Here is a 26,656-nt window from a genome sequence, read left to right on the forward strand (position 1 = left end):
GGTTTGCCGTATTTTTTAATGTTTGCACTCCAAATGTGCAGAAATAGTTTTAATAATGTATAGAAAAAAAATTCCACAACTCCCAGCATTCCCAATCAGCCATGCTGGGAGTTGTAGATCCTTTTTCTGTTCAACAATAAAAGTTGTGTGCGCTACAACAGTAAGGGTTAGTTTTAAGTAGATTTTGATCCCACTTTTCAACCCTCTTGTTGATCTAATAGCAGAAAGATTCTGATCCAGATTTCTTGACAGAATTAGACCCACATAAACCTTGTTTTCTTATGTTGCAGGTTACAATGGTTCCCTGGATACCAAATTCCAGCCAAACTTTTGGGTGTCTAAACATGCATAGGATTGCGCCTTAATTTCTTGGTGAAAATGCTTAGACTTTGCTTATGCATACAGTGTAATGCAGTAATAGAATGGACAATACTAATTCAGACTGGATGTGTGTGTGTGTGTGTGTGTGTGGGTTAATATAATTTGATGCAAATATTCCCTGCGAATTAAAAACAAAAATCTAAACAAACAAATGACACAGACCAGCAAATCAAAGAGAACACATCTATCTCAGCTTATTTTCTTTTGTGGTATTTGTAGGACTTGTGGGAAATTTAAATGCAATTCCCATCCAGCAACATAAAAGGATACCATCCATGTTACACCATAGTCTTTTCCAACTTGGCACCTTCCGGAGATGGTCCAAAGTGGTTTGGGTAATAACAGGAGCTGTGGTTCCGCACATCTGGAGGGATCCAAGCGGGAGAAGCTGCTACACCATCCGATTCTGCTGAATGCACAGACGAGGCCGGATACACATGGATGGAGGCGGCAGTGGTAGGGAAAACTTATGTATATACAGAAAGGGCATTTAAAGTGCAAACATCGATGACAACATCTATGGAAAACAACATATACATCTCAAAGATGGAACTCCTAACATCTTCGGGATTTTTAAGAGTATAACCTAACGGTGCAGCCTGGAATATCAAAATAAATGCAGAACTATCAAGAGAGCCTCGAGTCATAAAGTGTTGGATCTGATTCATTAGCTGGATTGCCGAGCCGTTTGGAAAGTTTTTGACATAGACAGCCGGAACCATGGGTCTCGCTTGAGATTAATTTTTCACTCTTCCCCCAATCTGGCAAAAGCTGACTTCTGTAGGAAAAGAATGTATCCCATGCATGTAGGAAGCAGAATATGTCACAAACATTACTGAAGCACCGGATTGCATGAATCCTTCACTGGCTGGCTGTGATGAGGGCTGTGATGTGCAAGACAACAAAGAATGTGGGTTTGGGAAAGGCCAACTGAAAATCTCATAGAAAGCGTTACTAGATTTTGTTTCTTTGGTACAGATAAATGTTTTGGAACAGCATCTATCTGTGCCAGATATGAGTCTGACTGAGACTTGGGAAATGCTGCATAATCAAGCTATCCTGTTCAAGGAAGGAAATGCAGGAAGTCCTGCAGTCGTGATGGCTACTATAGGACGTGGAAATAATGTATTTTTAGCAGAGGTTTAAACTGCTGTCCTATGGGATAAATGGTGAAAGCAGGAATAGTTTCAGCCTTATCCAATATCTTCAAATCTCAGCACTTTGCAAGTTCTCTTCTGTGCTATTAAGGGGCAAGCACACCATCTGTCTACTGAAACAGAAGTTTACTGGGAAAGCTCTGCTCAAATTAAATGGTTCAATGTGGTGAAAGGGAAGCCTGAACCTAGAGTTCTCCATACACCAAGGTTGGGCAACTCTGATTCCTTTAGTAGTTTAGGTCTACATTTCCCATCTGCCTTAGCTAATGGTGCAGAATCATAGGATTTGTAGACCAAAATCTAGAACTCTACAAGTACATCCTGGTGCCACAAATTAACTGGTCCTAAAGAGGGTGTTTTATTCAGATAACAAAGTCTAAACTCATCCTTTCATAGCTTGCTGTTTGGTCAGCAATATTATAGCCCATGTAATGCCCTCTGCATTTCCTGATGTAGCGACTTGGTATGATTCAGCTTGAGTGAAGATCCTGTATACAAATATACAAGTATAAAACCCTTATTAACCCAGTCCAGCTGTTAAAGTTATCATTCGATATTGGTTTAATCCCTATTTGAGTTGACTTCTTGTCTTAGTGCAACAAATGGAAAGAATGATAAATAAATAAGATGATCAAAGTCTGGCGATGCTGCACGAGCACCTGGACGTGCATTCACTCTCTCTTGCTATGCTCGATGACCCTGTAGGGAGGCATAGGTGCTGCCTTTGAACCATGGTCCTCCTGGACAATTGTTAACGTAGCCGGAGCATAGATGTCGGAGATGCTGTCGTTGCTCTCCAGGGCACCATAAGAAAAGGACGTTTTAAGGTCAGGCTGAACTGCGGTTCCATTGTCGTGCAAATTCTGCATGCCTGCAGACAAGGAAAAGACAAAGTCAAGATTCAGTGAAGTGTGTGTGTGTGTGTGTGTGTTGGGGGGAAGGTTACAATTAAATTGCTTCTCTTTCCACTCATCACATGTATCTGCTTTATACAGATCTGGTTCATGTGACATGACAACCTGTAACAGCTGAATTTACCTGTGCAGACAGTGCATGTGGGAGCCATTTCTGCATGGTTTCCCTTGGTCTGGGGTTTCTTATGTCACGCACACCTTGGGGACAGGGGCTTAGGGTGAGATAACCCTCAAATAACCTTGTTTAGGGTTACTTGAGGGTTGTCCAACCCTCAAACAATCCCTACTGGCACAACAAGCCACGTCAACCCGGGCCCCTGCAGGCACCTGGCATAATGCAGCAGCTCCTGCAGTAAATTACCCAATCATGGGTTGTCATGATGTGCAGACCAGCTCAGTGGGTGCTCCAGATATGGCTTTTATCCCCCCAGTGTCTTGAATCATTCATGTAATTTTACAGGTGGGTACCAAGAAACTGTCATCTTGCACTTGTAGCTCTTTCATATTCCCCCGCCCCATGTCTTTTTTTCTTCCTGCAGAAAATCCATTAAGGAAGAAAAAGGAGGGATAATAGCACAATGCTTACTAGCTCTGGCAGTTCTCCACCTAGAAGCATCTGCACTCAGAGTGGTACTGCCTATTGCTAATGGCAGCAGCTGTCCAGGGTCTCAGGCATGAGCTCCTTCAAGACCAATCAAGATCCTTTTTAGGAAGTTGTCAGGGATAAAGCTGGGATCTTCTGTATGTGCAACCTTACCACTATGCTCTGCAACAGATTCTTGTGCGCTGCCCAGAGGAGATTGGGCAGTATAGAAATAAATAAATGCTCTAGCTCTCTTGCAGTGAGGAAACAGTGGCCTTCCAGATCCCCACATCAGCTCCTACAGATTCTAGTAGTCCAAAGAGAGGGCCATTCTCTCTAAAAGTATCTTTATTATATTTCTCTGCCTGTGATTGTTGTAACAAGATAGACATTTTACTGCAAACACACATGGATTGGGCAGTTACAGTTGCTGCTGTCAAAGTCTTGTAAAATTTTCTTAAAGAAGAAAACATGTGATGAATAGGCACCATCTTAGCAAGCAATTTCCTTATGACAGAATATTACTATATTATCATCAATAATCAGTGGTAAATCCCACAATGAGTAATCTTCCCAGGCAACCCCTGTATAGTCCAGATGGGCAGCTACCATCAAGAACACACCCATTAGAAGGAGAGATGTCCTCCCTCTCTTTCTGGAGGCAGCTGGTATACTTAAGTGCCCCAGACGAGTGGAGGCCCAGATTCAAATCCCCACTCAGCCCTGGAGGTCACTTGCTGAGTTTGGGTTCGTTTCTCTCAATCAGCTTAAGCCCACCTTGCAAGGTTGTTGTGGAGGTAAAATGGGAGAGAACCAAATATGTCAGCTTGGAGCCTACAGAGGAAAGGTGGGATACATAATGTCATAAATACAACTGCCCCAGAACAGGCCGCCCCTTTCTGAATGTTCCCTTATCTCCTTCCACAAAACCCCAGGAATCAGATGTGACTGGAAGAATGCTGGAATGAAGCAGTAACTGTAGCGTGTGCACTCATGTGTGTGATTGTGCTGGGCAGAATTATATGCGGGATATTATGTAATATCTAGAGATATCCTTCCACATTCTGTGTGTTTGTGTGAGTCCATGTGTTTGAGCACATGTGTACATGCACACACAAGAGGGAGGATATTTCAACCTAGATAAACATTATACAGGCAAGTGTTCCACATGCCCTCCCCAGGGCTGGAAAGCTGAGTTTGGTTCAGCCATTTCAACAACTGGGCTTGCTCCATACAGTACTTAGAGCACCACGGGTGTCTGTGCTGACATGCTGAGAACTGTTTCACTTGGCTTGTTAAGAAAAAGATTTGAGTATTACTTGGCATTGCATCCATGGAAATATAAGGTTCGAAAAAGATCGATTTCCTCTTGTTTCTAGTGATCAAGAAGACACCTAAAAATGCAATGAGGCATCTAAAACAAAAACAGAAAGAGAGAGAGGGGAATAAAAATGGGTTTGTGACTTAAAGAGATTTGACAGATTTTGAAAAGTTGATTATACAACAGAATGATCATCTATTAGGAATACTTTACAAACAGTTACTACAGAATGACACTGAAAATCAACAAGAAATGTAGGACAATTTGGAAGCAAAATCTTGGAGAAGAAATATCACCTTGCCAATGGGAAGCTTTATGGAAGAAAGACATTAAATTCACAATTAGCCAAGTACTAAGAGAAAATTGGTATAAGATTTTTTATTGGTGGTATTTTATGCCAAAAGATATCGAAAAAAATAGATAAGAACTAGATATTTTTATCTATAAAAATAGATAAGGCAATTGATACATGCAGAAATACAAAAAAACCTTTAAAACTAAGTCATTCTAAGAATATGATTTTGAATATAATGCCAGAGACTTTTTCAAAGAATATGTCATCATTATTTAAATATATGGCAACTGCAGCAGGAATTACAATTGATTCTAAATGGAAATCATTAGAATCCCCAACAATTGAAGAATGGAAAAATAAGCTGGCAGAATACACAGTGATGGCAAAATTAACTAATTATGTAAATAGAAGACTGGTTGAAGAATTTAATGACAAATGGAAATCTATTGTACTCAGTATAATTAATGAAATGTAAAAAGGAGTTCTTTTAAACGTTGTTGAGGATCTATAATTGACTTAAAGCGATTGGAAAATTTGTCGGTGTACAGAATAGTAACTTTTTTTTTCTGAACTCCATAGAGTGCCGAGTGACAGAAAGGTAGATAAATTTGTGGGTTTGTATGTACTGGTTGTACTTGTCTAAAATCCCTTGGCAACTTTATTTTATTTTACTTTATTTTACATATAATTTTCTTTTATTGTATTTTGTTTATGTGAAGAAAATAAAAAATGGGTTTATGAAACAACGGAAGGAAGAGAGGAAGTGGGTGCCAGCTAAGAAACTTAACCACTTGACCTCACAGAGAGCAACTCATTTGCTTTCAAGATTCTTTCTAAAAAGTATGAAGAAAGCTTTGTTTTCCTGCACACCAATCAGTTCATAAGGCAGAGGCATATTGTGAAGAGTTCCAGATGCATCCACAAGTGAGTTTATTACAGTGACAAAAGAATCCCACTGCGCAGGTACTGTTTGTAGATGGCACTAAAATAAAATATAGCCAACAAGGCTAAAGCCCCACTTCCTAGGACGGGGCAGCAAACCTGAGCTTAGGGTCCCAGTCTGGCCGACTGGGGTTCCTTAGACAGCCCCACCTGCTTTTCGGTTGAAGGTTCCTGGCATTTGCAAAGTTCTCTCCCCTTTCCAAAGGGTGGTTGTAAAGGTCGATTACTACACGACATAACTTCTCCTAAGACTTTCTTGCTGGCACTAGGCATTTCCAATACTCTTTCAAGTTCATGAATACAGATAGAAAGATTACACATCTTTTTTAGGAAAGAAAGACACTTAGGCAAAATGGAAAAGAAGCCAGAGTCTTAACCATGCTTTTTATCTGTGAAAAGCAACAGAAATGTTTATCACATTTCAGAGAACTGATTGCTGACTAAATCCAAGATTTGCTTTTATGTCATTTTTTGTATTTTTTGTTTTAATCTGCTGAATCCCACTCTCAATAGCTAGTGATTTATAAATTCTATAATAAATACAATAAAAAACAATCAGCTTACCCTAAGCCAAACATGCAAATATGGAGTACGTCTTCCCCAGTGAAGTCCAAGTAGAAAGTCGCACCTGACCCCAGAGGAAAAGCAGATGAAAATGAAACCTTTCGTTTTTACAAATGCACTCTCCTTACCAAAGGGTAGGCAGGGGCTATGGAAACTGTACTGGCATAATAGCATGGTTTTTAAATGTTAAGAAGAGGAAACTATGAGGACAATACATGTGAACACCCTTCTTACCGTAATTTAGTAGCTCAAAAGAATATGAAGGGTGTCATTTCATGCTCCCTACTCCAAAGGCACAGAGAGGAGACACAGCAGTGATGTGTCCTGCCGCCACTGTGCCAGGCGTTTTGTCTGGACGGCCATGTCCAGCCATCTCAGTTAAGAGCTGTGCAGGGAAGCAGGCCGGGGTGCCAGCAGGAATCGGTGGAAGCCACTGGCCCCAGCCTTCTCCCTTTCCCACCTGCATCTCATCTCCTTCTCTCCCAGGCCCAGCTGCATCCCCAAGGGACAGCTGGCTGCTGCTTTCGGCACCAGCTGCAAAGGGGCAGAGTGCTGGCTCAGCCCTCTGACTTCCAACTCCAATTTTGGGAGGCCACAGGACTGCACCCAACACGTTAGAAGAAAAATAAGTGTTACATCCTTCATGCGTACAAAATCCACTTATTTAAAAAAATGAAGGCAGCACACGCACATACACACACACACACAAACGCCCCTCTCTGTGACTGGAGTCCTGGAACCTACCTAGCTGTCAAAAGAGACAGAATATAAAGATCACTCTGCTCCAGGTATACAACGTCAAAGCAGAAAAATCCAGGGATTCAAGCTCATCTAGAAATTTTGGTCCTCTGACCTGAAAGAATTTCCCTGCAGTTTGCTTTAACTGCTTTCACATCTCAGGCCTCCCTCCCAACCAGAATGAAGTCCAGCTCCAGTCCTCGCCAGCACTGGCACTCTCTGCTCCTGGAAGTGTTGGGGAGAATCCAGTGCATGCTCAGAAAGAAGAGAGGCCTATAAAAGATCTGCAACCCCCCCCCCCTTTCATCAAACCATGCACAGGACGGCATCTTTAGGCTGTCAGCTCTTTGGGGGCTTGCTTTTTAGTTCCTTATAATGTTTGAGTTTTCGTTGTTGGGAATTACTGTTTCTTTATAAAATATCCTGAATGTATTCAATAAAGTGGATAATCTCTTTTCAGGATTGAACTCTGGCATGTAAAAATGGAACCTTCGCTGATCCCAAACGCAAGTTAAGACCTGCTGGAATTTGCACTCAATGGCCCACCACATTCTGGTTATTTTTTCCATGGGGGCGGCGGGGGAAGGGGGTCGCTTCCAGAGCTGTGATGGGAATGCAGACCCTGAAGTGGTAAGTGATGCATTTTCCTTGTTCTCTGCAGAGAATAGTGAAGCAGACAATCTTCCAAGCTTCTCTTTTAACCAATAAAGGAGATTTCTTATGCAGAAAAACCATGGACCTCACTATTTTAAAAGTATTCATCTTATTAGCAAAGCCTTTACATGACAGATGGGAACAACACGCTCCTGCCATTTATACTGTCAGTTTCATGAATTAAAAATACAGGTTCTTCTACTGCAGGTTCTTCTACTCAGATGTGATGGAAAAAGAGCCCATTCCAGGCCACAGGAATGTGTTGATGTTCTCCATTTATTATTTAAATCATTTTAATCTATTTATTTTACCTGCTGTAATTGCTATCACAGTAGACAAGATGTAGCCCACACTGGCAATCTGGGATGCATCGTATAGCTGCGAGGCTTGGGTTAAAAACCTATGATGATGATGAAGAACAAACAGCAGTTCAAAAAAAGAAGATGCTATGAAAAACATTCAGACCCACAATTAAAAAACCCTTTAAATATATCAGAAGGAGGAAACTAGTTAAGTATAACACAAGGTGAAGGAAGATAAAGAGATTGTAGGGAAACTGCATGGATTCTTTGCATTTGTCTTCCCTGGGAAGATGCAAAGCCTGCACTGACTTTTTGAGCTAAAAATGGAGTCTCTGTGTCCAGATGCACTGACCTAGTTTGCACGTGACATTATTCTATGGTTTATTAAGCCCATGGATTGCTGAACTTTGGGTTGGCAAGCAAATCCAGCCATGCTAACAAACTATAGATGGTTAACCATAACTGACCCAGAAAAAAAGGAATCCCTCATTTATGGTTGGGTTGTTCATTCTGGGTTGTTCAAATCATGGACTGTCTTTATGTTGACCCCAAACCATGGGATGTTGACAGGTTCTTTTGTAAGCCTACAGAACAAGAAAGGCATCAGGGCAGGAGTGGCAAAAAATAAAATGAAAAACCCCGACATGCCAGTATAACTCCATAAATGCATGTGGGATACAGAAAGAAAATGGTGACATTGGCAGGGAAAGAAACAACTCAGGGATTGAAAAACAAACTGTCTTTTGTTGAAACTGTCAGACAAACCCTGGGTAAACAACAACCCATGGGTTTAAAAAGTATTTATTAAAATTAGTATGCAAACCAGATAATTGCACCTCCCACAGAAGCATGTGCTCTTAAAACTTCAGTCTTTCCTTGAAAAGACAAACAAGGAGCGATTTGGCTCAGAGAGTAAAACATATGCTTTCCTTTGAGTGGATCAATCTGTCATGAACCAGGTTTTCCCCTCCCCCAGCCCCCACGTCACACTTCCAAAACACAGGCTGTTCCTTGGCAAAAGCTCTGAATTCTCCAGTGCATTTCCAGTAAATTCAAAAAAGAATGAGTCTCTGAGCTTGCACAGAACAGTTTGTTGAGCCCAGTGCGGCGACTACTTCTGAGAAGCCTCCTTTTGAGCACCCCTGGTGGTCCTCCCTCTGGGGTGTCCTTTTTGGAGATGAATAATCCTCTTTTCTGTCCATCGCTCCTCCAGTTGGTGAGCACATCTCTCCCAATGGTGCATCATGGGGCAAGAGGAGTGCCAGGCTCAGCTGGCAGCAGGAGCCCTTCTTCCATGCCCTGTCACTGCGGTTGTAAAACCTGACTGTTCTCAATGTTTGCCTGAACACCTGGGAAAGGTGCCCTTGAGGTACCTCCCCACACACACTTCTCCCATTTCAGTGTCTGAGAACTCTGGTTGCCAGGGTCTCTTGTCATCTGAGGAATCTGTATCTGCCTGACCTTGAAATGCCAAGAATAGCTGGCCCTTGCATTCCCCACACCATCCGTTCTCGGCTAGGCCTGGAAAAGGCCTTTCCTGGCCCCCTGGAGAACCACCACAAGCCAGTGTCAACAGTGCCAGATAAAACCTACAGCCCTACTAGGTTCCTAACATCTGAATGGCTATGAGCTGCAGTAGCTAAAAACTGAGCCTCCACGTCCAGAGGCAGCCCACTGAGATGATCTGGTTCTAGGGAGAAACAAAAGGGCATCTGTTTCCTGTCCTGCAGGGACACGATCCAGCCAAACCAGGCACGGCTGCGCCCCTCCTGAAGGCTTGCCTCCTACCAGGGGCCCACTGAGAAGGGCTCAGTGGAGCTGTCCGCCTCTCTGCCGTTGCCACCTGCTTCTTCGCTTGCCCTCTGCTGCCGCCTTGCTTCCAGGGTCTCTGCCTGTCGGGTGAGCCAGTGGCAGCAGGGAGGAGAAAGAGGCAGAAGACAATGGCGGCATCGGGCTGGCTGAGGGAGGGCCCACTCAGGGGCCTTGCCCATGGGCCCTCCAAAAGCTGGATCTGACACTGATGCCCTGTGGGCAAACTTCCCACAGGGCCCCTGGCTGGCATGACAGGGAGCCACAAAGCCATGGGCAACAGGGGTTTTGGGCTGCTGGGACCTCCTGGGCTAGAGGGCAAAATGGCTGCTGTTCCAGTGCATCCTTCAAAATGCCAGAAAGCATTTTATTAAGCAGGAAACAGCTCTTAAAAGACTCACCTGCCCCTAACAACACACAGAGGGATTGCCTGGCTTCCCACCCAAGCCCTGAGGTTGCTTGAATAATGCAGAATTCCTTTTGATTAACAGCTTAATTAAAAATTTCCACTGACATTCCGTTGCATGCCGCATCTGGCCGGCACGGTGCAAAGCAAGCCAGTACCTTTGTTTGGGTTTTTTTTCAGGAAAAGGAAGGAAGGGTGGGGGGAAGGCGCTCTGACCCACTTACGTGGCCTGGAAAGCCGCTGTCGCCACCATGCAAACCATCATGATGTAGAAGATGGGGTAGCCCAGCTGCAAGTTCCCTCGGATTGAAACCACAATCATGCCTGCCACCGCCTTCACCGTGATGACTGTCATGGAACCTGCAAGCATTGAGGCCGACAAACCTCTGTGGTTAAAATGCTAGTTGTCGTGAGCAACTGAGCCACGGCCGGCACTGCACAAAATGAGCCAAGTTCAGGGGCAGAAGTGCCTCCTCGCTTCCTCCTCCAGGGCCAGAAGTGAAGGGCCAGGCGCGACGGCCATGCTACAGATTATATAGGAACAGCATTTCTCGTATTTGGGGCCAGCCTCCAGGTGCTTACAGCTATTGGTAACAAGCAATGTGGATGATTTTCCTGTCGAGAAACTCACAAGGTGCCTTACAAAAAATAGCAGTGGGCAGTGTACAAATCAATATTAGCAATAACTATTTTATGCATTTATTATGTTTAAAATAGTAATTTTTTTCTTGCCTTTTTCCTGCAAGAAGCTCTCAAGGTAGCTTACACAATTCTTGTCTCCATTTTATCCTCACACCAGCACTGTGAGGTAGGTGAAGCTGACTGGACAAAATCACTGAGCTTCATAGTCAAGTGAGAACTAAAACCAAGATTTCCCAAGTCCCAGCCTATTACGCTAACCACTACTCCACACTGGCTTTCACTGCTAAATTGTCTTCTGCTATTGTTTTGCCAAGGCTGATTATTATACAGTAAGACAGAAACTATACTATGACCTCCAGCCTGCTGGAAATTTAGCTTTATGTTCCCTCGCATCGTTTATTGTTACAAGTGCCTTCTGCTAGTACAATGCAATTTGCAGTATTGTTCGTGTCAACACGAACTGCCCATAATACAGATGCATGGAGCAAAAACAGTTCCAAGGACAAAAACTGGTTTCATACATCAACAGCGGAATAAAGCAATTCCGTTTAAAACCAGCAGACTGAATGTTAAACTAATCTTAAAAGCTCGATGAATTAAAATGGTCTAAGCAGCCTGTGCGAAACTTAAAGGAGAGGAGCTCAAGTGCACCTCTCCAGGGAGGAAGTTCTGCAACCTGGGCACCACAACAGAAAAAGCTCCGTCTTGCATACCAACCTGGCTTCAGAAAGTGGTGGGATGCATATGTTGCTATCAAATGCAGCATGAAAACACAGCAGGCAGCGGTCTTGTAAATATTCTGTTCCCAAACCGTTTGGCTGAGTTTTATTAAGTAAGAACTGGCACTTTGAATTGCTCCCAGAAGAAATGGAAGCCAGCATAGATAAAACAGAACCAGGGGGAACGATCAGGAACAAGTGTTCACGGTATTAGTCTGGCTGCTACAATTTGTACCCGGTCAAGCTACACTTGAACCTCTGTGGAAAGGACACATTAAAAGCTGGCGAGTGCGGACACCAAACGGTACTGTTGCTGCCGATATTAACTCTAGCCCCTTACGGAAAATAAGGTGAAAACATAAAGGCTCTGGAACAAAGCTAACATGAATATATTGATAGAGATGGAAGTTCTTAAGGACTGGCCATCCCTTCAAGTGTGGTGCGATCTTTGGTATTTCATAATGGAGTCAAACTCATGAGCAGCCAGACTGGAATTGTTTATGGCCACTGTAAACTACCCTTAGAGCTTTGATTCTGGGCAGTAGAGAAATATTTTGAATACTGATAATGAGGTACGTCTACTATTCCTGCATATTTCCCATCGATTCATTGCCTATAGCACCTGGCTGGAGAACTGTTGTCATCCAGAGGGCCACATCTGTGGCAGTAAGCCAGAGGTGGGCACAGTGCGAGCCAGAAGCAGGGGGCAGAGTACCATGCCCTGCCTCAGCTTCCCTAAGCACCTCTCCTGCTCCTCACGCTCTCCCTCCCTTCTCGCTCTACTGTTTCCTCTGTGGGCAAAAGAAAGGAGCAGGAAAAGAGACAAGAGAGGAACATGGCCAAGAGGGGTGGCGGTTAACCTGGCAGGCTAGATACGGTTCGGGTCTGGGCTATGGTCAGGGATCCCCACTCTCCACTGCTATTAAAAACAGAGCCAGTGCAGTATAGTGGTTAAGAGCACAAGACTGGAACTCAGGCGATCCGGGTTCTAGTCCCCGCTTGGCCATGGAGCCAGCTGGGACACTTCGGGCCAGTTGCAGACTCTCAGCCCAACCTACCTCACAGGGTTGTTTTTATTTATTTATTTATTTATTAAAACATTTCTATGCCGCCCCATTCGCCGAAGCCTCGGGGCAGCTCACAACATAAAATTAAAATATAATACATACAGCATTTTGTGAGGGTAAGATTGAGAAGGGGTGGAAGATTGTGTAAGCAGTCCTGATTGCTTTGGAAGGAAAAAAGGCAAGATATAAATATAAGAAATAAAAATAAAAAACAAACAAACACAAGCCAATTATAATAAGCAAAGACATTAAGACTAAAATTTCTGTGGCAACTATGGGTAACTGTGGATGAGATTGAGAACAGAAGGAGGAAAATGATGTAAGCCGCTTTGAGTGGGTTGTAAGAATAAAGTGGGATACAAATCTAATAAATGAAATAATAAACAAACAAACAAACTTGGATGATACCAAAATGATATTTGCCCCTTGGTTCTGAAGCAGGTCGCAAAGCATGCTTTACTTCTGTAGTTTAATAAATGTAGTGCTGGGCTGGGACTCTCAAGGTCTGGATTCTAATGCCCGCTCACCCATAAAACTCCTCGGGTGACTTGGGCCAGTCACTCACTCTCAGCCTAACCAATCTCACAGGGTTGTGTGACGATAAAAATGGAGAACTACATGAGCATGTTGGATTATGTGCAAGAAGAAAAAGCAGACCACTTTAGGTGCAATCCCTAGAAGCTCCTAATAGGTACAGGAAAATTTTGGCCCAACAGCATATTTTGGCAGCACTTTATGGGTTAACCCACAAATTGCAGGGATGCAGGTCATGCTGAACTGGCTTCCTGCTTTCCGTAATAAACCCTGGATGTCAAATGTGAGGGTTGCTATTGCGACATCCAGACCCAAGAACTTGGGGTAATCTTTGGGTTAAACGACTTCAAAGTGCCACCAGAACAAGCTATGGGTCATTCATCTTCCAACTGCCACGCAAAGCCACATTATACCCTTAGCACTCCCACATACAGAGCACTGGTTCAAAAATTTAGCAACTTTACTGTATGGTAATAAAGCACATACATCAAACTTACCCAAGAGTGCTACCAATAGCAGAATTACCACTATATAATTAGCTTTCCTCTCTTTGTAGAAATATAGCAGCAGGCAGAAAATGATGACCTCCACCAGCTAAAACAAAAACAGAAGAGGTATCAGGTTGGGTTTTAAATCAACGTGTCAACTCAGTTCTGGTTTGGCAGTGAGGGAGGCAATCCCAACTGGGCAGTGAAGAGGAATGGAAACTGGAATCTTTATTTTGATTTCCACCTCATTCCAAAAGCTCATGATGAGTTATGGTATTTGCAGGTGACCAGGCACGGGAAAACAAGGTTACAGTGCTCTCCCCGGGATCTGCCTGTTCCTCAGGGGTATATTTTCACCCAAAACTGAGATCAGCGGTCCAGCTGGGGCAACAACCATGGCAACCTTGCATCCACACCATTTGTCGCAAACACAACACATCCTTTCCATCTAGATCAGCTTGGCCCAAGCTGACATCCCTCAGATGTGTTGGAGTATAACTTCTGGCATTCTCCCATCACTAGGATTCTGGGAACAGTGGTCCGGCACATCTGGAGGGGGCAGGCTGGAGAAGCAGGGACTAATCTCAAGCGGCAAGATGTACTATTCTGCTCCACCTCAAGCCACATTCCCTGCCTTCTTATAGCAGCCCAGTGAAAACAGTGAAGAAATAAGAAATCGTTCTTCCTGGAATGGAAGGTGAGGTCAAGTTGGGCTATGAATGCTCCACGGGTTTGGTATGCTGGTGAAGGGCAAAGAGCAAAGGAGAAGCTATTTCAAAGTGCTTCTGACAGATGTCAAAGGGTTCTGCTTTCCAAATTTTATCCCATGCAGGATGTGAAACCCATGTAATATTCTTCCCTTTTGCTTCTTTGTCAATGTCTGCATTTTATTTCTCATTAAATTACTAAGGACTTATTTCAGCCTTGTAAATAGGCCCACAAACATTACTGGTCTGCAAAATACTTTTATTAACTTCCCAAGACATTTGCAGCTTGCATTTCCATGACTGCAGATGAGAGGCAGCTCTTTTTTCCACAGCCTGCATGGAAATGCAGACTAATAGGTCAGGCTATGAAATTAGCAGGCTATGAAAGCACCTTCTGCCAACCCATTCCTCTTCCAGCAGCTTGCTCAGTCACTTGCATGGAGTTCTGGTCTGAGTTTTAAATACAGAGCTGACTTACACCCTCAAATATGGGGCACCAGGTGGTGCCCAGAGATCAAAGCCAGCCCAATTGCACCAAGTAGCCAAATTCTGTTAGGAGCTGCTAATAACCAGGTGGTGCTGTACCTCCTCCTGCCTGAAAGCTGACTGGGCTTCGGACAAGCTGTGGGGGCTGCATTCCAGTGGAGGGAGGTACTGAGGACAAGGGGGTGGGCTGTCAGCTTACAGGCTTTATTGCCGGTCACTTCAATTTCTGGAATGGGGCTAAACTGCACAAAAGCAGGGACACCATTCATTCTTGGCTGGTGGTAGGAGGTGGCCCTCTGTGGAATCCCAGAAGGCCAGGTTTTATTCTATTTATTGCATTTATTATATTAATATCCAGCCTTTTTTTCTTTCAAGAAACTCAAGGCAGCTTACATAATTCCCCTCCTACTCTTATCCTCACAACAACCCTGTGGGGTGGGGTGGGTTGAGAGTCTGGTCAGGAGGTTAGGGCTCCCACACAGCTGGATCTGGGCCAAGGCTCTGCACCCCTGCAAGTAATGATTGCACGAGTCCATTTGCTCTGGAATAAACATCCTTCACAGAGCCCAGGTCAAGCAATCGTGATTCTCGGCATGACGGGTTACGTTTCTGGCCCAGGCACCTCCCGGGAAAATAAGAGTGTGTGTCAGGCACCCCAGCTCCTTCTGCTCTGATGGTGCTCCTTACCATGTACAGAAGGAAAGGCCAGCTGACTAAGTGCCTGGTGATGTTCTCGCCCGTCATGGTCTCGTGACTGTTAGGCCCAAAGGTGATCAGCAGGTATGTTCCGACAATGGCCAAGCCACAGCCTATGAAGGACAAAACATAGCGTCCTTTGGCAGAAGGACAGGAGATGCTGTGTTAGTGGGTTAGTCAGGAGGCCTACAGCAGCCTGGCATTCTTTATAGGCACAGGCATACCCTGCAAGAGCAGGGGTAGGTGGCAGGGAGGGGGCTAAGTCAGCCTTCTGCAAGCACAGGTCCACCCAGTATTGAAGCATCTATGGAGTCCAGGTGTTTGGGGGTGTGAGGCGACCAGCTTCTGTAAACTGGGAGAGAGGCCTTCTCCTTCCTTTTCTTGGGCTGCCAACGTGGCTTAGAACTACTAACTATATGCAGGACGGTGTGCTGGTCATATTCAAGGACTTAACACTCTGCATTTCCAAATCCTAGCCTGACCTTACAAGGCCACGCCAAACAAATTAGCAGCTGAGAAACTGGGGAAAAAGCAATTTGTAGGAACAGCAGGAAATTCTAGCACGGAGTGTCAGGAACCAGTTCTTGTTGGTTTGTACAGTACGTGCAGGATGCAGCTAGGAAGCAAAAGACAGGGCAGGAGCAGAAACCCGCCTGCAGTGTGGATGCAGAAGAGACATTTTGAAAGGTGCGTTGAGAACTTACTCAAGAAGTCTTTGGGCTTCCATTTTTCCTTAATGAATATGACTCCGATAATTGCACTTGCTGAGTAAGAAGAAAAAGAAGACAGCGACAACTAGTGAGAACCATGCCTAATACCAGTTGGACTATTATTGGCTTATTTGTGGGGCCTTTTCCAAGATGTGCCGATTACCGATTAGCGTTTTATTGGGCTTGCGCTTTCTTTAATAGTTTATCATTACATTTAAGTCCTGCCTTTTTCTTGTCTTGCTCCAAGGGCCCCAGGTGGCTTATATAACCCACCTCTACTCCATCTTACCAGCCCTGTGAGGTAGGCTGGGCTGTGAGTCAGTGGCTGGCCTAAATGCACCCAGTGGGCTCCTCGGCCAAGCGGGGACTAGAACCAGGTTGCCCGAGTCCCAGTCCCACACTCTGAACCACTGCGCCACCCTGGCTGTCCATCGCACTCTCATAAGTGCAGGTACAGACAGCACAGCGTTCCCTACATGTCTTGGACTACAGCTCCCCTGCTCCTGGGCTGCTGATGGCATCAGGCCTGCGGATGCTTGCAGGGATTTGAGCCACTGGAGTCATGGGGACCAGCCAGGAGGCACAGGGTGCCATGGAAAGCCCCGCAGCCCCGCCACGTTTTGACACAGCAACACGAGCTTTTGTGGTGGCTCTTTTGCCATCCTGATCTGGCTTCTGCCTCCGGTCCTGCAAGGTCGTCGCCCATGCCTTGGCTCCTGCTTGCTCCCAATCCTGCCTTGCCTCTGGTCCAACACACCTTTGCACAGGTATCGATCCGATCCTTGCCTCTCCTTTGGTGTCACCATGCTTAGCCAGGCGCCTGGCCCTGCCTTGCCCTAACCTCGGCTCTGCCTTCACCTGCGGGTGCAGCTGACCATGCTTCTGCACCTGGCCCTGCCACACCTCACCCAGCCCGCCACCAGCCTGCAGCACCCTCGGTCCTGGGACTCCAGCAGCAGGCCCCTGCCGCTTGCATCCCAGGGCAGAGAGCCAGGAGGGCTCCTGGTGGCCATATGCGATCTCCAGGATAAGAGGAGCTTGCCTGTATCCCAGTTGCTGGGAAACACGGGCAGGAAGGAGCTGCTGCACGTCCTGCCCTTTGGGCCACCGTAAGAACAAAAGGCTGGGCTAGACGGACCCTTGGTCCGATCTCGTGCAGCGCTCCTTATGTGGTTAGAAGGGAGAAAAGTATCCTTGGGAAAAAGCAGTAAATAAATGTAATAAGGACAGAATCTTGCTCGAGCCCTCAAAACCAACCCTCTCAGGTAGGCCACACTGTTATCCCCATATAACAGAGCCAGTGCGGTGTTGTGGTTAAGAGCCTGGGACTGGGACTCAGATGATCTGGGTTCTAGTCCTCGCTCAGCCATGGAGCCCACTGGGTGACTTTGGGCCAGTCACAGACTCTCAGCCCAGCCTCCCTCACAGGGTTGTTGCTGTGGGGATAAGATGTGGGGAGGAGAATGATGTAAGCTGCCTTGAGCCCTTTGTAGGAAAAAGGCAGGGTATAAATCGGAAAATAAATAAATAAATAAATAAAATATTGCAAACGAAGGCTTGAGCTGAAAGCAGTTTGCCCAAGGTTACCTGGCGACTTCGCTGCAGAGGCGACACTCAGCCGGCACGCTTCTCTGCAGACATGCTGCCCACCCCAGTGAGGGGTGCTTTGTTAGCCTTCCATTTAAGACAGGAGGCACCCCGGGTCTCCAGTGCCCCATTTTCTCTTCCCATATGCTGTGTCCAGCCCTGTGCCCTGCAGATGGCTTGGACCTCAGCTTCCATCAGCTCCAACCAGCACAGCCAGTGTTCGAGACTGCTGGGAGTTGCGGTCCAAAACACCTGCAGGGCACCAGGCTGCCGTATAAGTTTTTCAAATGAAAGAACAGTATAGGCAGAGAGACTTACCTATGACGGACACTGCACCCAGTGGCACAATCAGGGAAAGGGGCGCAAAGGCATAGGCAGAGAAGACTCCCAGTTCCCCCAGGAAAAGCAGGAAGAGGCCGCACCACCATGTCTTGGTCTTGAAGTAGGCCCGGTGGTCCTTACACCCCACCAAACGAAGATGGCTATACTTCTAGGAAAAGGAGAAAGCAACAAAAGGAAATTTTGGGATTTAGGCTGCAGACATTTCTTCTGGGGAATCTGCAAGGGATTTTTTCTGTTCCCTTCTATTTACCTGGAGATTCAGGGCAATACTGATAACTAGATGCCCAAAAATAGCCAGCAATGCACCGATCAAGTTTTCCTGCAAGAAAGGAAAGCACACAGGAATTAACTTTAACCAGGGTGTCCATGAGGCAAACCGGCTTGCCAGATGAATAATGTTTAGTAGTAAGTCTGTCACGGGGGCCTCACGTTCTGTTGCCACCCATAGGAAAGCGTAGCTCCCCCCAACTCAAGACTACCACTCCTTCCCACAGCTGGGAGCAAACGCTCACGCCACTGCAGAGTTCTCCACAAACTGCACAGAACTGTAAGGAGAAGAGATCTTGCTTTTTGCCAGCCAGGAGAGCTTTCTGGGATATTTTGAATCAGAAAATTGCTCATCAATGGCGAGATCAGGTGATTGCAAACACATTTGACATCCCTTCTTAATTCTGCTTACAAAATGTAATGTTAATTTTATATGTTGCACAGCAGCTCACACTTGCATTCCCACTTAAGCAAGCGAGCAAGGACAGAGAGCTCTTGGCTGTGCCCACATCACTGGCGACCAGCCCTCCCCAACCTGGTGCTCTCCAGGTGTGCTTGCCGGCAACTCCTGCCGGCTCAGCAGAGCTGGGGATCCAAGTCCAGCACATCTAAAGGGCCCCAGGTTGGGAAAAGCTGCTTCAGAATGAAAAAAATACTGGATGACAAACAAGTTCTACTTTGTAAGAGAAGGAATCCTCAAGGACCAGCAGGGGCGGCGTCTCGGTGGCAAGTGGCTGGAGCTGCAGAGCAGGCCCGTTCGCTCTTTCCATTTTGTTTTATTCATGCATTCCCGTTCCAGTGTGTCCAGCTCGTGTCAAGAACTGCAGAATCGCTTCAGATCAACCAGAGGATGGCAGGGTCCATGTTGCTCCTCCTCTCCATTTTGCTTCTGCAGAGCTATAGGACAGCTGTGAAGTGCTGAGACCTGGGTTCCTTGTTCGTGGTCACTCCTCTTCCACTAGGAAGATAAAAACACAAGAAGGGAGGGGCGTGTGGTTGAGAGGGCCACCCTAGAAAGCTGCACCAATGACCTGATGGCTCTGATAAGCTGATGTTTCTCAATAGTTCTCTCATGCGCCAAGGCAGCATCGAAACCAGAGCGCATGACTGGCTCAAATTCTCACCTCGGCCACAAACTTGCCCTTCATTCAGCCACCACACTCTTAATGTATCCCTCCCACTGATCTATCACAGTAAAAGAGAATGTGTGTCTGTCTGTCTGTCACCACCACAGCTGTAAGAACACAAACCTTAGGCACCCGAAACTTAGCATGCTTACTAAGTAGACCAGAGCAGAACATACCTTGGGGTTTTTTTGTTTTCAAAACACATTAATTAATATTAATTCATTTAATATTAATATTAACATCTTCAGCCACTAGAGGCAGACTTCCCCAGCCAGACCTTGTTTGTTTGTTTGTTTGTTTGTTTCAGCCGTTTGTATGCCGTCCTTTGCAAAAGCCTCAGGAGAGCTTACATGAATAAAATTCCACAATAAATAACAATATATAAATAGTATAAAACATTCCAATATATCCTCTCTTAATTAATAAAGTAATAAAAATAAAATGCAACTGTATATAAATTACCAATATTAATAAAATAATAGTTGTGAAAATGGAAATTAAATAAAAAGGTCTTTACCTGGCGCCGAAAGGAATAGAGGGTTGGTGCCAGGCAGACCACAGTTTTGCAGTGCACCGAGTCTGAATATAAAGGAAATTAGTGGACCAAAGGATGGTGTGATATTGCCTGTCCACTCAAACTTGTGTGGGGCAGCCCCACTGCAGAACAGGGTGAGACTATAGGTGTCTACCAAGGTAAGGCCATACCTAAAGCGGTGAGCAGGCAGGTCATGATGGGTCCTTTAACCCATGACAAAATGCCACATGTGTGTGGCTGTCGCAACAGCCGTGGGGTCGCAGCAACTCATCCAAACCCAGCCGCCTTTGAAGTTTCAACCAAACTTACAGGACATACTACAAACCAAGTTTGACCTTCAAAGAACTCATTGTGTCTGGGTTTGTATGACACAGCACATCCCCAGCTGCCTATTCATGATGGCCCCAGCACATGACCAGCAAGCGCTTCAGCTAGCAGTGGGTTATGGAGAGCCCAGTAAGCCCCAGCACACTGTGTCCGACTCTGACGCTTTTGAGAGTCTGCTCATGGGAAGCTGGATCTGTTTGCTGGTCTTAAATAGCAGTACCCCACCTTCAACGACTCACCATGCAAGTCTGGTGAAAAGTAATGCCAAGGTAATATACACGAAGCACTCTGAAGATCCAAGACTTCCTATTGTTTCAAATATTGATTTTTTTCCACTGAAAAGTAAGCAGCAGACTCCAAAGTAGCTCAAAAAAAGAGCAGAAAAGCAGGAGAAAAAAATCACTATTTTTAAAGAGTGTGGCCAGAGCGGGAGGAAGGTACAACATGATGAAATAGTTCAAGAACCAGCAAAACAATAAGGCAGCCTTTCCTTACCTAGTACCCTCTGGCTGCGTTGGAACCAGAAGTCCCATCCTCCCCACACATCCTAGCCAGCAACACTATTGCTATTTCAGGTTACTTTTCACCTGCAACACTGCAGGACCACTGCTTTTGCTTCTGTTTGTAAATCGGCCTTGGTCCTAGCACCAAAAGGCCGAATACCACTTCCTTTAAGTAAAAGCAGCATCTTGCAATCCTTACAACAGCCTTACAACACTGACCAGGATTATCCTTTACAGTTCACACCCGCTGCCAGTGCCTTTCCCTTGAACTCCCCCTCTTGCCACTTAATAATAGCTGCTGGAAGACAAGCGGTGCCACTCCGGCGGCGGCAGCTCAGCTGCAAGCGGTACACCCTGGTAAACAGGCCACAGCCTTCCCTGGCCCCTGACAGCTGTTCTTCCCTCAGCTGCTGCCTTACAGTCCCACTGGGTACAAAGGACTGCCGGTCGAAGGTGACCTATTAAACGTACGATGGCAAAGCGCAGCTCGCCTGCATTTGCAGCTGCAGTGCTACGAGGTTTTTAAGTGTACGGGCCTTGCGCCACTCAACGGCTGCACAGAGAAATTCCCAGAAGCAGAATCAGGGTTTTGGCCACAAACATCAACCCACAGACGGCCCGACTTGCCTTCCAAGGACTTGTTGCCCTCCAAATGCTGAACAGCTCTCAAACGGTCCAAGGGGCGCAAATGAATGCCGTGTATTAAATAATTTCAAATACAACCAAGACATTGCATCACAACAACTGAAACTTTGCACACATTCACTGGAATACCAGAGGGTGGGATTCAATTTGCATCTTAACTGGAAAACGGGGAAATGCTCCTTGTGTGCTGCACTTTATTCTAGGTAATGCGTCCCCAACCTGGCAGCCTCCAGGTCGGTCTTCCCCTTACCTGGTTCCCTCCAAATGCATTTGGACTACAACTCTCTCTATACCCAAAGAAATAATCAACACAGCCTGAGAGCAGCAGACTGGAGAAGTTGGGCCAGATGTTCTGGACTACAACTCCCAGCAGCCCCAGGCAAGACAAGCAAGTGGCTGGGTGCCTGGTTAGGGGATGCTAGCTAGGCTATTTCAATTGCATGCACCAGGTAAGCCCACCACCCCACCCTTATCACACGGGGAATAACAGGGAAGCCAGCATGATTCACCGAATGCCTGCCCCTCCCTAGGTCAAAATTCCACGCTGCGGCTGATACGGGTCAGTCAATAATTGCCGGTCCAAGTTTGCATCATAAAAAACCACAGATCCGTCCTGACATCACAAGCCTGCACGCTGTTGTAACAGCACTGACTACACCTTTGGGAATTTATGCACAATCCTTGCCTCAACACCCAAGCCATAAAAACATGAGAGAAGCCACACTGAATCAGACCCAACGCCCATCAAGTCCTGCACTCTGTTCACACAGTGACAATCCAGCTGCCCACAGGATCCCTCAGGCAGGATGGGTGCAAGGACTCTCTGCCTGCCCAGGCTCCCTGGCAGCTGGTGTACGCAAGCACACTATCTCACATAATGGAGGCTGCACATAGCCAGCAAGGCTGGTGGCCACTGGCCACTTCCTCCTCCATGATTTTGTCCCATCTCCTCTCAAAGCCATACAACTTTCAAGGTGTTTCTCAAGACACAGTTCCAAAGCCTCCATCTTGCTCAAGTTTCACTCCTTCACACTACATAACGTACCAAATGCAGACTCCATCGCCACCGCTTTTGGAATGTTTCATTATAGGATGCCTGGAAAGCAACTGAGCGTTCTGGGTCACAAACGCTTTCCAGAAAATTTTTGGCACACATCCTTATGGTGTTTCTAGATGAGGTTTTTATGGCACCCTTAACCTGGACTGAAAACCAAGGCAGACTGGATTCTAGTCTAGGGGTAGTGGTTAAAAGAGCACAAAAGAGACTCAGGAAAATGGGGTTCTAGTCCCCACTCAGTCATGGAGCTTACTGGGTGACTTTGGGCCAGTCACAGACTCTTAGCCCAACCAACCTCACAGGGCTGTTGCTGTGAGGCCAAAGTGGAGCTTTGCAAGCCATTTTAGGTTCATCACAAGAGGAAAAAAAGGCAGGATGTAAACACAATGTAATCACTGTCATCAGCACTATGTTTATAGCCTTCCATGTCCTCCCTCCCACCAGAGAGCCTGGAGGAATGTCCATGGGGTTGTGATGGGACAGGCACGACTTTGCGACTTTGCTGTTTAATGTCCTGCCACCACCTCTTTGGTTATATGAGAAAAGACAGGACTGACTGTTTCTGCAAGGAGTCCTCTGTCTGGAAACACCTGCACATGCAAATCCTGCTGCATTCAGGAATACAAGTGAGCAATGCCATTCATGTGAGCAGACCTGGCCAGCCAAGCACCTCCCAGGCCAGCCCTGCGAGTCCAATGGCAAAGGTGTGCGGGGCCTGCTCCTCCTCTCCTTGGAACCTGCTTGTTCACCTGCTGCTCATTCCAGCTCAGACAGTGGGGGAGGGAGCAGGGATGCCCATCAAGCGAGCCAGTGGTGCCATGAGGAGAAAAGGACGAGCGGCGTGGCAGTGCCTCGCTGTGGAAGGCGGGCAGGGACCCTCCAAAACCTGACACAAGCACCAGCACTGGGTGTCTCATGTGTGTCCTGCACAGAACTTAGATACACACATACTCTTCTCTCAGGCATTGCTCCGCCTTCACAGGCAACTTGCAGCCTTCACATTCTTTGGCCTACAACTCCCATCCGCCCTGACCAGCATAGCCAGTGCTGAACGATGACAGCTGTTGTCAGCTGAAACATGTGGAGAGCCACAAATTGCCCACACAGTTTAGCTCAATTTCATACATACACCACTGTCTTCTTCTCAATACTCAAATTACACCTGCAGAGACACATTTATGCCATTAGCTACCCCACTTGATGCCCTTGCACATCATCATTGAAATTCTGGTCCATAAAAGACAGTCAGTCTTGTTAAATCTTGAAACATACACTCCTATGTAGACAGACCTTTTTCTGCCTAAATGTGCAAAGGACTGCACTCTAATCTGCCCCAGCCTAGCACCCTCCTCATTTGTTGGATGAAAATGCATCTCTGGTCATGCTGGTCAGAGATGATGGTGGTTGTAGTCCAACACATGGGGGCAGGCTGGTGAAGGCTGCTGTAAGGTACTGTACAAGCTACAAACAAGCAAACAGCTGTATTTTCTTCTGGAAATGACCTGCATGTGAACAACTTGATGATAATTTCAAGAGAGTAAGCATCATAGCCTATTGCAGCAAAAACTACACAGACGGTGTCGTGGCACCTTAAAAGCTAACACGTTAATTTTGGTGTCAGTTTTTGTAATGGACAGCCTTCGACAACGATGAAGATTGCTGTGGGCCCACAGAAGCATATGCCACAATACATGTCTTGATTTGCATTATGAGAATTTCTCGAAAGGTCAAATTAAACCGAAGGGAGGAAAGAAAGAGTGGCAAGCGTTTCCACCTTAGTTCCTGTTTGATATAAAAACCTACATTTAACTTTTCCTTGGATGCAAAGCTTGTTCTCCACCAACAAAGTGACAGGTCGTCTATTTTTATATAGTTTTTTAAAGGGGCTCAGTCTAATCCAGTAGGCAGAACGAGAATGTTAAATACCATCGAAAACATCCTTGGAAAATAGGAAATCGCGCATTCAAGGTGCTTGTTTCTGTCTGCTTCCCAGGCCAAAATGCTGCCTGCTTTACCCAGCCCACCGCCGCCCACCAGCCCACCACTCACTTGTTCCCGTTTCCCGCGGAAGGGACCGCCGGTGCCTCCTTTGCAAACCGAAACGTCTGGCAAGCCGCGAGCAAAAATCGCCCAGAACGGTCCTGCTCCGAGCTGCGTTCTTGCTTTTCCAAAACAAGCGTCCGATTTGATCCGGAAGCTGCCGCTCACCGCCCCGGAAACCTGGCTCGTGCAGGAGACTGGCTGGCCCGGAGAAAGGCAGGGCCGGGCCGGGCCGAGCCGAGCCGGGAGTCTCCTGCGGCAACCGGCAGAGCTTGCTCGGACTGCGCAAGGCTCGGCGCAATTGCGGAACGAACAGCACGCTCGCTTGCTTGTGCAGTGGCGTCCAATGGTCACAGTCGGGCATGACGCGTTGAAAGCTGAGGATAAGCGCCCCGGTGCCCTTCAGATTTTTGGACTACGGTGACGGGAGCTGTCCAAAATATCTGGAAGACTTCCATCGTCCTACTCCTGATTCAGCCATCTCGTGGAAGACGCTACAGACCCTTCTGGTTGCTTGCAATTTAGGATGCCATCCTAAGCATATTTAGACCGAAAAAAATCCCCGCAGCTCCCTCCATTTCACAGTCAACTTGAGGGGAAATAAACGTTTTTCGCAAGCACAGATGAATGAAGTATTGACACATATTTAGTGCACAAGGGTGTGTAGAGAGAAATGGTGAACCCTGAGGGAAATCAAGTGCAACGAAGCATGCGGTGACAATGGCAGGGACGCTTCATTGCATGCAAAATAAGCACAAGGAAAGGGGAAGCGCTCTTTACATTTTCAGAGGAAATGTTGTTTTTCTCTCTGGAAGGAAATTTTGAAATGCCACTTTTTAATGAGAAAGAATTGCAGGTCCTTTGTCATAGTGAGGACAAAAGAGGACGGTGAGAAGCTCAGAGTGTTTCATCTCAACCGTTATCATGAAGGAGAAGGAAGTTTGCAAATCATCTTCAAAGAGAAGCCATCGCCTTCGCCTCCTTAAGCAAAAGACGCGAGCAACCGAAACTGCTAAGCCTTCAAACTTGGCTTCACCGCACACTGGGGAGCAAAAGGCAGCTAGAGAGAGCTTCCCTGTGATTGGCTAATTTTGGCTCCCCGAAGTGACAGACAACGTGACTGGAGGAGAAGAGAAATTGGTTCTCTTTGTTGCCCAGGCAACAGGTTCAAACTTTCTCCGGATGCTCGGCTAGGGCGGACCTCGGAGCCAGGTAAGGGCGGGCGAGCCCAGCAAGCGCCAAGGTGCGCTGAGAGACGAGAGACCGCTTGGGGTCTTAAAAAAGGACAAAGAACCCTAAAAGGACCATTTAGCCCTCGAGCTCAGAACAGCAGCGATTGATTTTCCAGCGTTGCTTCCTGCTCTGTTGAGGTCAGCCCTGCAAAATGCAAAGGCAAGGTGGCTTCGCCTGTTTAGCCCTGGAAGTATTTGTTCATTTATTGGTAATATTTCTACACGGTCGCTGCTATGTGCCCTCAAGTCATCTTTGGCTTATGGCGACCCTATGAATGGAGACCCTCCAAGATGCCTTATTCTTCACAGCCCTGTTCACCTCCTGTAAACTAAAGGCTGTGGCTGCCCAGTGGAATCCATCCATCTCCTATTTCCTCTTCCTCTGCTTTGACGTCCCTGGCATTATAGTCTTCCCCAGTGAATCTTGCCTTCACATGATGTGCCCGAAGCACAATAGCTTTTTTGGTCCTTTTTGCTTCTAGGGAAAGTTCTGGCTTGATTTGATTTTGGGCTCACGTGTTCATCTTTCAGCCCAAGGTATTGCAAAGCTCTCTCCCAGCACCATGTTTCAAATACATCAACTTTCTTACTGGCAGCTTTCCTTTCTATAGTGCTAAGTAGTTAAAGAAAATAAGTGGCTCACATACACACAATAAAATCGCATTTAAAACATTCGTGTTAAAATCAAATTAAAAATATAGTTTGAAAAACACAGTTCCAATTGCAGTAATTTTATACATTCATTTTTTTACTGCCCAGTAGCTGAGGCTACAGTACAGGAACAGTGCAGAGGAGCAGCATGGTTAATTTAATTACAAGTCATGGAAAACCAGGATAAACACGTGCAATTTAGGAGGTGTTTTGAAAGACACCACATTT

The 26,656-nt window shown here is 46.2% G+C and overlaps 1 protein-coding gene across 2 annotated transcripts; it reads right to left on the bottom strand.

Moving 5' to 3' along the window:
- Positions 1-550: 550 nt before the first annotated feature.
- On the bottom strand, positions 551-24,682 carry NIPAL3 (NIPA like domain containing 3). Of its 2 annotated transcripts, none has more exons than XM_044418822.1 (12): positions 24,555-24,682; positions 18,989-19,269; positions 18,295-18,363; positions 18,021-18,192; positions 16,110-16,169; positions 15,397-15,518; positions 13,526-13,622; positions 10,291-10,426; positions 7,861-7,949; positions 6,158-6,221; positions 4,355-4,449; positions 551-2,409 (listed from the first exon to the last, which is right to left on the bottom strand). In XM_044418822.1, exons 2-12 carry the CDS (start codon positions 19,079-19,081, stop codon positions 2,210-2,212), a joined length of 1,197 nt encoding a protein of 398 aa, XP_044274757.1. In that variant the 5' UTR covers positions 19,082-19,269; positions 24,555-24,682; the 3' UTR covers positions 551-2,209. The 2 variants fall into 2 exon arrangements, with proteins under 2 accessions (XP_044274757.1, XP_044274756.1); XM_044418821.1 differs by having other exon boundaries at positions 15,397-15,542.
- Between the last annotated feature and the right edge of the window lie 1,974 nt (positions 24,683-26,656).

This window comes from Varanus komodoensis, unplaced genomic scaffold (assembly GCF_004798865.1).
Source record: "Varanus komodoensis strain SLA01 unplaced genomic scaffold, ASM479886v1 scaffold93, whole genome shotgun sequence".
In the NCBI taxonomy this organism is placed as follows: Eukaryota; Metazoa; Chordata; class Lepidosauria; order Squamata; family Varanidae; genus Varanus; species Varanus komodoensis.

Excerpts from the sequence above, each read along its gene's own strand:
- NIPAL3 (XM_044418821.1), bottom strand. The coding sequence starts at position 19,081 with ATGGAAAGAGCGAACGGGCCTGCTCTGCAGCTCCAGCCACTTGCCACC. Across the intron at positions 18,193-18,294 it reads GTATTGCCCTGAATCTCCAG|AAGTATAGCCATCTTCGTTT; the intron begins GTAAATAGAAGG and ends TCCTTTTCCTAG. Across the intron at positions 10,427-13,525 it reads GCTATTGGTAGCACTCTTGG|GTTCCATGACAGTCATCACG; the intron begins GTAAGTTTGATG and ends CAATGCTTGCAG.